General features: G+C 38.6%; 1 protein-coding gene across 7 annotated transcripts in view; it reads left to right on the forward strand.

The window, feature by feature from the left end:
* LOC103181750 (RAC-gamma serine/threonine-protein kinase) overlaps positions 1–9118 on the forward strand; it is a 141032-nt gene extending 131914 nt beyond the window's left edge. For 6 of the 7 annotated variants that reach the window (XM_042333650.1, XM_042333652.1, XM_042333651.1 and 3 more), the window contains 2 exons: positions 1554–1656; positions 7141–9118. In XM_042333650.1, the coding sequence (XP_042189584.1) occupies positions 1554–1656; positions 7141–7226 (189 nt within the window). In that variant the 3' untranslated portion in view covers positions 7227–9118. The remainder of the gene's footprint in view (positions 1–1553; positions 1657–7140) is intronic. The other variant, XM_042333653.1, reaches the window with a different exon arrangement.
* The last annotated feature ends 825 nt before the right edge of the window (positions 9119–9943 follow it).

Here is a 9943-nt window from a genome sequence, read left to right on the forward strand (position 1 = left end):
AGGCTCTCCTGCCAATGTTGGGGTGAGTGGGTTGGGGGACGTGGAGCAAGCCGGAGCCGGCTGAGTGGAGGGAACGCTGGAGTGGAAAGTATTTTTGGATCTCTTGTTATTTTAGTCTCTTTAGTGCCTTTATAGGTTCTCCAGGTACTTGGGACATCCTCCCGACATGAAAGGCGCTATACAAATGTAATCTTGTTGTTGTTAACTCAACGTGGGTAAGAGGAGTGAACTCAGTGACCCTGGCTTAGGGGGGAGAGGCAGAAGGTTAGCCAGTGTACTCTTTTGTTTTTAGTATCCAGTTAGCCCTGTTGGAAAGAGTTTGTTTTGATGTTAAGGGAAGATAAGATGGAGCTTAACTGGGATGACCTAATGGACAAATAATCTCTTGACATTCAGCGTCTACCCTCACACATCACAGATAGCCATTAATATGAGATGCCAGAGAAATGCTGTGTCCAGTATACAGATTATTGCCTTCATTAAACAGAGAAGAACAAAGGTGGAACCATTCAGTCCTGTTATAATTATTCCTGTACAGCTCTGATTCACTTATAGCCCGGTTGCGTTGTGGACCCCACTAACTACACTTGTGCATAGCTGGATCACTTGCTTCCCGAGCGCCAGCTAGCTCTCGTGCTAAAATGGCCAATATCCGAGTCATTAGGTTGCCACCAGTGTAGCTTCACATGCTGTGGCATTCAGGAAAGTGGCTAATGGACAGTTAAACAGCTATCACAGCCTCATTATAGTGCTGGTGGAAATTTTATGAATTTGACAGCCACGGCTTTGTAATGTTTCTTCACTATAATTTAGATGGGATTTGCTACAATTTGGAAGCACCACCATTTCATTAACTGGATTCTAGCCTAGATTTATTGGATTAGTGATAAAATGAAACCAACCAATGGCAAAGACATTTCATCTAATTATTTTAAAAGAAGTAATTAAACCTTACTCGTTACTAAAACTGATGTGTAGAGGAAACTATTTTAAAATATACTCGGGAAACATTTCTGGTAGATCAATTGAATTTTAAGAGATTATCCTAAATGATTCCAATGCTAACATAGATCCTTGACCCGAGACCTGGAATAAATCTGGATTCTCAGACAGTAGTTGCAGTGATTAAGGAGGAGACAGCATTTGTGTTTTCTTAGGACTTTCCTAACTATGATAACTATGCAATCCTCCCTTTTTATATGTCATTTCTGTATACTGTTGGTTGGGTGTTAGATTGTCCTACTAATTGCTAAAACTACAGCTTCACCTGCACTGTAATAATAATAATTCTTGCATTTGATAAATCTTTGTTCTTTTGGCTAATCAGGTAGTTATGCTATTGTGCAGTGATTTAAAAATTGAGCTTCATTCTGAGAAGATGCTTGCTGCTGTCTAACAAGAATTGGTTTATAATTAATACCAGAGTGTCTTGGTATGTGTAATAAGCATGCTTTGAAAAGGCACAATAGATTTGAATAGTGCAGATGTCTACCACTCTGAACATCCCTTTATTTTCACTATGTAGTTATAATTTTGCTTTTCCACTCTTACAGCTTTTACCTCCTTTCAAGCCTCAGGTGTCATCGGAGACAGATACTCGATATTTTGATGAAGAATTTACAGCTCAGACCATTACAATAACTCCCCCTGAAAAATGTAAGTAAACATGCAAAGTAAGAGAGTGTGACAGAATGACACTCTAAATCTGAATGGTGCTATTTGCCTCAGAATATTGGTTTCTGAACTGCACTGTAAATGTTTTTTTTGGGTTTTGAAATCAAATTGATACTGTCTTTGTGGAGTGATGGGGGAAAAAAAATGAAGATGAACTGATGTTTTCACTGACCTTCAGAGAGTCTTTGACGAAATGCAATGATAATTGTTCAAGTATTTTTAAAAGTTATTGTTCAAATATGTGAAATTTTTAAATTGTATTCACTTCAATAAAATGCAGTGAGAAGTAAAATGGTTTGACTCGTAGGTCTGACTGTTAAGAGGAGCTATTTCCTGTTTGTGAAACTACCTTTATTTGTACTATGGGTTATTTCACCAACAAATGAATGGGTAAACAAAGGATATTGCCATGGTTGTGAAAACCTTGACTACCACATACTCTGCCTATAAAACTGATCAATCATTTCACGGCTGTTAGTAGGACACTGTTATGCGCAAATTGGTTGCTGTGATTGCCTGCAAGTACGCAATCACTATACTTTACAGTGCCATCCTGTGAAGCACTTTTGAGACATTTCAACAACATGTTAAGTGGCTAAATCAAATACAAGGATTATTATTTAAGATTTAGACTCAATGTTATATATTTAACTTTTACATCAGAGTAAGTATTAATGGGATTTGCTTTCAATCAAAGTTCTATTAAAGCAGTAAGATGGAATAAAGAACATTTTGAAACAATGTAAACCCAACACGTTGTACAAGGCCTTTGCTGTGCTTCATTTCACTGTGATGAGAATAGATGGCTGATTGAATGCATGTTCTGTTAAACATGCATATGGGAGCTAAGATGGCAGCAACCTGTTTTTTTTTGCTGCTGCTAATTTGACTGTAAAGCCAGCCAAGGTCTGCACTGGCAAGAGCATTGCTTTTGTAGACAATTCAGTCTTAATGAAACCTACCAAAAAGATGCATTTTTTAAATTCTGAATTAACTGTTTCCCATGTTTACAGGAGATGTCTATTTTGGATTGTTTTGATTATTGTTATCCGAGTAAGGTGACCAATTAGAAATGTATTTTGAAAAAAAGTTGTATGAGCATTGTCTATGTTGAGCTCAGCAAATCTACCTATATTCCAGGCGCAGAAGGACCCTACGCAAGATGGGCATTGAGGGGGGTGGGAAAGAGGAAAATGGGACAAGAGAGAAGTTTTAGGTGGAATTTGAAAGCAAATATAAGATGCCAGAATTAGGGAGAGAATTCCACACAGTGGGCTGAAAGCCGCTGTTCAATGGTGGGTGGGGGAGGTGGGAACAGGAAGCAAGCATGGGTTGGACGGAATGGATAGGGATAGAACTAAAGATCATAGAAGTAGGGATTGGGTAAGGGTGTAGAGGCATTTGAAGATTAGAACAAGAATATTAAAGTCAATCCACTGGGGAGCTAGTGGATCCTGGTAAGGATGGGGGTGAAGGGCTTGCAGAACCTGGTACAGGAGAGAATGCGGGCTGCAGATTTCTGGTTGATCTGGAGCTTGTAAAATGTTTGAGTTGGGGAGGGCAAAAAACAGGGTGTTGGAGAAATCAAGTGTGGAAGTGACATAGGCGTGAAAGAGAATTTTGGTTGCATTGCGGGTCAGATCACGCCAGAGGTAGGTGATGTGCATATGGAGGAAAGAATTTTCGGTCAAGAACCAGATGAAATGCTTAAAGAGAGGTGAGAGTTGAACAACACTGGCTCTGTGAACTGGAAGAAGCAGCTGAGAAAGTTGTAATGCATAGAAATTTTCAGAAAAAAACAGTATTGCACCACTGTTTCCTGTATCATTAAATCACTCTCTAATTTTATTAATTTAATTTTCCAGTTTCAGTTCCTTTCTTAATACTCATTTTTATTTTCTAGTTGCCTCTTGAATTACTCAATTGCCAATGAGTCAGAAGGTTGTGGGTTCAAGCCCTATGTCGGAACTCAGTCTAAGTTGACACTCCAGTGCACTGCTGAGGGAGCGCTGCTATGTTGGAGATGCTGTTCTTCAGATGAGATTTTAAACTGAGGTCCTATCTGCCTGTCCAGGTGGACATTAAAGATCCCATGGCACTAATCAAAAAGGTGTCCTAGTCAATATTCCCTCCAAATAAAATTGGTGATTCACTTCATGAGTGTTTGTGAGATATTGCTGTGCACAAATTAGCTGCTACCTTCAGTCACAAAAATAGTCACTCCACTTTACAGTAATCCTGTGAAGCTCTGTGAGACGTCCTCCTGACATGAATAATAATCAGAATCCTTGCATTTGATACAGCGCCTTATCACATGGTTGAGATGTCCCAAAGCGCTTCACTGAATATATTGTAAACTGGAGTGACTGTGTATTAAAAATAAATATTAAATGTAAGAAAGGTGCTATATAAAATGTATTAATAATAATAATACTTGCATTTGAAAAAGCGCTTTTCACGTCGGGAGGACGTCCCAAAGCGCTTCACAGAACACACTGTAAAGTGAATTGACTGTATATTTGTGGGCGAACGCGGCAGCCAATTGCGCACAGCAATGTCCCACAAACAGTCATAGATTGAAAATGACCAATTTATTATTGTTTTTGGTTTTGGAGGGATTATTATTAGGCTCTGTGTGGAGTAAGGAAACTTGCCCAAGGTTTCGCCCTGCCTGGAATTGAACTCAGGTCTCTCGCTTGCAAAGCGAGTGCTCTAACCACTGAGCTACAGGATTCCACATTGGTGTTGGTAGCCAATTGTGGAAATATATTTTTGTTTTAAATCAGTTGAATAAATGTTATTAAATAATTGTTCAATTATCGAGCTCTGGTACCTTGATGCAGTGTAGTGAAATGGTGAGTTCCCAGAACCAGCAATGGTGTTAAGGGGAAATCTGAGGCCAGTCACTCCAAGCTGCTCTTCACTTCCTGCTGTCTGACTAGAGAGCAACGTTGACAGTACCTAACTGGCTCATTTTCTCATTTGGTAAGTGTTATAGAGACCGTATGAAGGTGAAAAAATTAAAATGAACAAACTAACTGCATTAATATGCATTACATATGGTAAAATGTCCTCTGTGTTTGTTACCTGGCTTCAAAGAATACTGTTAGGGACAGGATCTAGTGTTTATCATGTCGGCAGTGGCACGTGGAAGAATCTTTTTCTCCCAAATAGATGATAAATGTGAGGGTACTTATGAAGGATGTATAAAACTTATGTTAAAAATTGAAGAAATAAAGTGAAGAATCACTCTCATTGTGCACAGACAGTGAGAATAAGTGGCTTTCATGTTACTCAATCTGTCAGTGGAAGGAGACTAATTGGAAGCAATCAGTTCACTGGAGGCCCAGGTCCTGGGTTAAGGATGACCTATTTTTTCAGCTCTGATTTGCTCTACAGAGGAAACCAAGAATTCATTTATATTGGTCCAGCAGCCAATTCATTTCCATGCCCCTCTTGGGGAAACCAATATTCTGTTCCAGGTTTTTAATGAAGTTCTGGTGCTTCAACAACAATGCCAAGGACAGGGGCCATGATCGTCTGCTACTGGATCACCTGCTTAAAACATTTCAGTCTGCACATTTTCCATCTCAGCAACTTTGTGTGGATGATTCATTGCTGTTATGCTAAGGGCAACTGCACTTCAGAGAGAGCATCCCACTCAGTATAAAAATTGCCTATTTGTGAGATAACGTATATTGCCTTATCATTATTCACTTTGCAAGTTCTGTTATGATACAGAATCTACCTGAAGACACTCGCTACTACACCAAGAGGAGTTTCTTTGTCCGATCCAGCCTCTCCAAAATCAGGATTATATTTTTACACTGCATTTCTTCATCTTAACAAACTACAGTACCTGCTACGAGCACAATGTGATGTACACCAGGCAACGGCTGCTTTTAGACGTGACAGCATCATTGGCAAAACAGTAATGTTTATTACAGTCAGTGCTTTGGAGAAATAGACAGAAGATCAGGTGATGCTTTTTATAAAGTTGCTTATGCAATGTAATGTACTCCAATTTATGCTTTTTGCGTATCACTTTTACACTATACGATGCATGTAGGAAGATTTACGAATACACGAATACTATACTCCACCGTCCGCGACCTGAATTTCACAAAGAGGTAAAATATATATTCCATAAACTTATAAATATATTTACCAACCCAATTACAAATGTTGCCTTCCACATTGAGGTAAAGGTGATCATTCCTTACTTTTTAGAGTGAAGCCAAACTGTGCCGTAACGGACACACATGTTCAGCTGAGAGCAGCATTTCACTGAGTTCCAGCCACTGAGAAGAAAGAGCAAATCTGAAATGATGCAACACAAGAAGTCAAAGGAAGGACACAAGCTATTTTTAACCTCATTGCCTATTGTTTCAAAGCTTCCTTTTGAAGGATTGTATCAAAACATTCTGTACAAATTTTTTTGAGTACATAAAAATATCTGAAAACTGACCTAAGGTGCTGACTTGATTAACCGATTAAGAGTTTTATTTCTTACAATTTGTATAAATGCATTATTTATACAGAAGTCATGCTTAAACATATTTGCCTATTGTGAGCATTGCAACGCTTTTATACATGTCCAATAATTAGTTTGTGAAGTGCTTAATTCTTGATTGTACATGTACTGTGCTAAATGTCTAATATGGAAGATGAAAGATCCAGTATGAAATATGATTCATAGTTTTTGAAAGGTTCAACACAACCTATAATCCTTTTATTTATGTATTGGTTTTGCTTTTAAAAGCTCGTGTTTCTGCATCAATGTTCTCATGAGTACAAATATTGGATATTTTGGTGTGACCAAAATAAAAATGTACAAATATCGGATATTTTGGTTTGACCAAAAACTCTTCGACCGTGCTTTCGATCACCCTGCATCCCCCCACTGGCCTCCACCCTCCCCAAACCCAACCCCCAGCTCGGGTCTGAAACTCTTGACTGTCCAGCGCATTGCGACGTCCTACTGATGTGAACAGCGCTATACAGTGTAATTTTGTTGTTGTTGACAAATTAGATGGAAGGATGAAATGTGCGGAGTTCTCTTCATGATGAAATTGTTGGTTTTACATTTTACTTTATAATATAATTGACTAAGTTTTGCCAATACTTATCTATTGCTAAAATAAATTCCTATTTGATGTACAGCATTATGTGGGAAAATGAATGCAGTAGTTTGGAGGTTAATTAATTCTACTTGTGGGGGAATGGGATTCATTGGATATCTCTTCCACAGAGCCGACACAGGCACGATGGGACAAATGGCCTCATTCTGTGCTGTAAGATTCTATGATTCTATTTACCTGATTAATCATTGCAATGGGATATCCAATGATAGGGACAGCAACACTGTAAACTGTTAAGATTTAAATTATACAGTGAACGGTCATAAATGAATCTTATCTGGATTTGAGTGTCTGTTACAAGCTTTCTGATTTCATTTGTTTACAGATGATGAGGACGGCATGGATTGCATGGACAATGAGAGGAGGCCACACTTCCCCCAGTTCTCATACTCTGCCAGTGGAAGAGAATAGAGTGGTTATTTTGTTTTTTGCTGCTCAACTGTCATCATGGTGTATCACTTGAAATCATTCCTGAACAGTATAGGAGTTTGAACTATACTTGATTTCAGACGCAGGGCATCTTCAGGAATCATTTCGAGTTGAATGTTTTGCATGAATCTAAATGTCAGTCTGAGGATTCAAGCTGTTACCTCCTACTATTTTGACATAATTGTACTGCAAAGAGTATTTTTAAACATATGAAGTCCTAATAGGATGTATTGTACATGATGCAGCATTTATGCATTTCAGCCTGTAAATGAAACCAAGTTTTAATAGAAGCTGAAGAAAGCATTTGACAAAATTTCATAATAATGATGACAAAAAACCCAGATGAATTTTAAGTAACTAATGAGATTTGTGTTCCTTTTGTTGTATTCATTTCTGCTGGTCATAGCAAGAATTGGTTTGTGATATATGACAGGTATGCAAGTTTCTGTTAGACATATCACTGAAGAAATGAGTGTGGTTAACAGCTGGCTTGATGGGGACTTGTGAGCAGTTGCCAGGACTCAATCCCTGTCAACATTTTCAATGAAAGTACCAACCCATGTAGCTGAAGACTTGGTTTTTGCCAGTACAGCAGACAAATTATAGATTTATCAAGTGCAATCGCAGAATTTTTTTTTATGACTTTCATGGATACTCTGCACCTCTGCCTGTATATGTTTTATGATGGCTGAAGAATGTAGACAGGCATAATGTTAAGAGACTTATGCTTTTCACCAAATTTATGTGGGTAGAATATTTGTGTTGCCCAACTTAGGTTGGTGAACAGTAATGTTTGCCTGTAAACTTGTGGATTAGCTTTTTTTTTCCCCCCAGTGTTTTGAATGTACAGACGTTAAACAGCTGTAGTATTTATTTTTAGTAGTAATGATTGTATGTATCAGAGAAGTTCTACGCCACTGAACAGTTCTTACTGGAAGTCTAGAGGTAATGGTGTTTGATAAAATTTTACAGTGCTAGTCTCTTTTTATTTGTTTTTTTTTTGTACAAGGTTATTCAACCTGTCAATCCATAGGAAGATTTGTGCTTTGCCTATCTTACCAATTTTCAGATACTTACTGTGCAAAGTCTAGATCTTCGGGGATTCAGTTTGCACTGACCTTTACTGAGTATGCCCTCTTGTACTGCAACCATCTTTGGGCAAACAGGCCATCCCTTTTTGTGAAGATTCTTCAGCTTTGCTTTACACACTAATCCATTTACTGTCACATTCCTGTGGCATTTTGAATCTCAATGCTTTTATGACTATAACACGTATTCACCTTATTTGCAGCTTCACAAGGTTGACCATTCTTGTTGAGGCCATGCATTGCTATTACAGTATACTGGCAAGGTGACAAGGTGAGGTCCTCTACTAACTGCAGGGTCTATATATTACACCTCAATGTAAAACACTTTGCTGCTACTATTTGTACTGTCTAAAATAGAACTTCCTGTATCTGCTACTAGTAGTGCATTACAGATGAGCATGAAAAATGTAAAGTATTTATTTTAAATTCTTAAACTGGTAATTAATTTTGCCTCTGTGTAGCCTAGGATTTGTGAAAGTTCTTGACCTTCCTAGTTCTATCATTAGGTCCATAAAGATCTAGTCATATGGTTAAGGATTTTAAGCAGAAGGGACTAAACCTTAGTGAACTGTATTACTGTCAGTAAGATTTAACTGTTTATTTCCTTAAGTATATGACCCACAAGGATTTGAAAAACTGCAACAAAATGTTTTTGTACACTGTACATCCTTAGTATTTTTACACATAAATGTATATGATAGGGATGCACATTATTTTCCTTCTTACAGACTGCTTAAATAAAGTACTACATCAATCCACTATTGGGTTGTGTAGTCTTACTACCTACTTGTCTTCATAATTGTCCTTGAATCTGTTCATGTTGTGGTGTCCATTCAAATCAATTGGGAAAAAAGTTGTTAAATGCTCACCAGACTTTCCAGCTCTTCCCTGCACAAACTGTAGAGTATCCAGAACTCTGCAGCCTGTGTTCGCTCCCGCACCAGGTTCTGTCTATGACCTCCATCCTGCACTGGCTCCTGTTCTCCAGCGGATTAAGTTCAAGATACTTGTTCTCACCTCATATCCCTCCACAGTCTCGCCCAACCCAACCTCTGCGACCCTCTTCAACCCTACCAACCAGGTCACTTTCCTCAGAAAATACTGGCCTATTTCACATCTCCTGCCTTCTCAGTCCCACCTCCCATTCTGCCCCTGCTCTCCGGAACTCCTCCCTGGAATCCCTCTGACTTGCTCCCTACCTCCCTTTGTTCAAGGCACATCTCAAAATGTTCCTCTTTGATCATGTTTTCAATCATATTTCCCTTTCCATTCCCCTCAGCTCCCACTCTGTTTGAGCATCCATCAAATATTAGGAACATAGGAACAGGAGTAGGCCATTCAGCCCCTCGAGCCTGTTCCGCCATTTATTAGATCATGGCTGATCTATACCTCAACTTCAAATACTCACCTTTGCCCCATGTCCCTTGATATCCTGACATAACAAAAATCTATCCACCTCAGTGATTTGAAAATTTGAATGGATCCAGCATCCATTCAAATGACATTTTGATTTTGGTAACTTGTCTATTTTGGTCAAATGGGCTATTTGCTGCTGCAACTTTGGGGGCAGAGATTTCCACTACATTTTGTGTGAAAAAATGCTCCTGATTT

The sequence above is a fragment of the Callorhinchus milii genome, unplaced genomic scaffold (assembly GCF_018977255.1).
Source record: "Callorhinchus milii isolate IMCB2004 unplaced genomic scaffold, IMCB_Cmil_1.0 Scaffold3, whole genome shotgun sequence".
NCBI lineage: Eukaryota > Metazoa > Chordata > Chondrichthyes > Chimaeriformes > Callorhinchidae > Callorhinchus > Callorhinchus milii.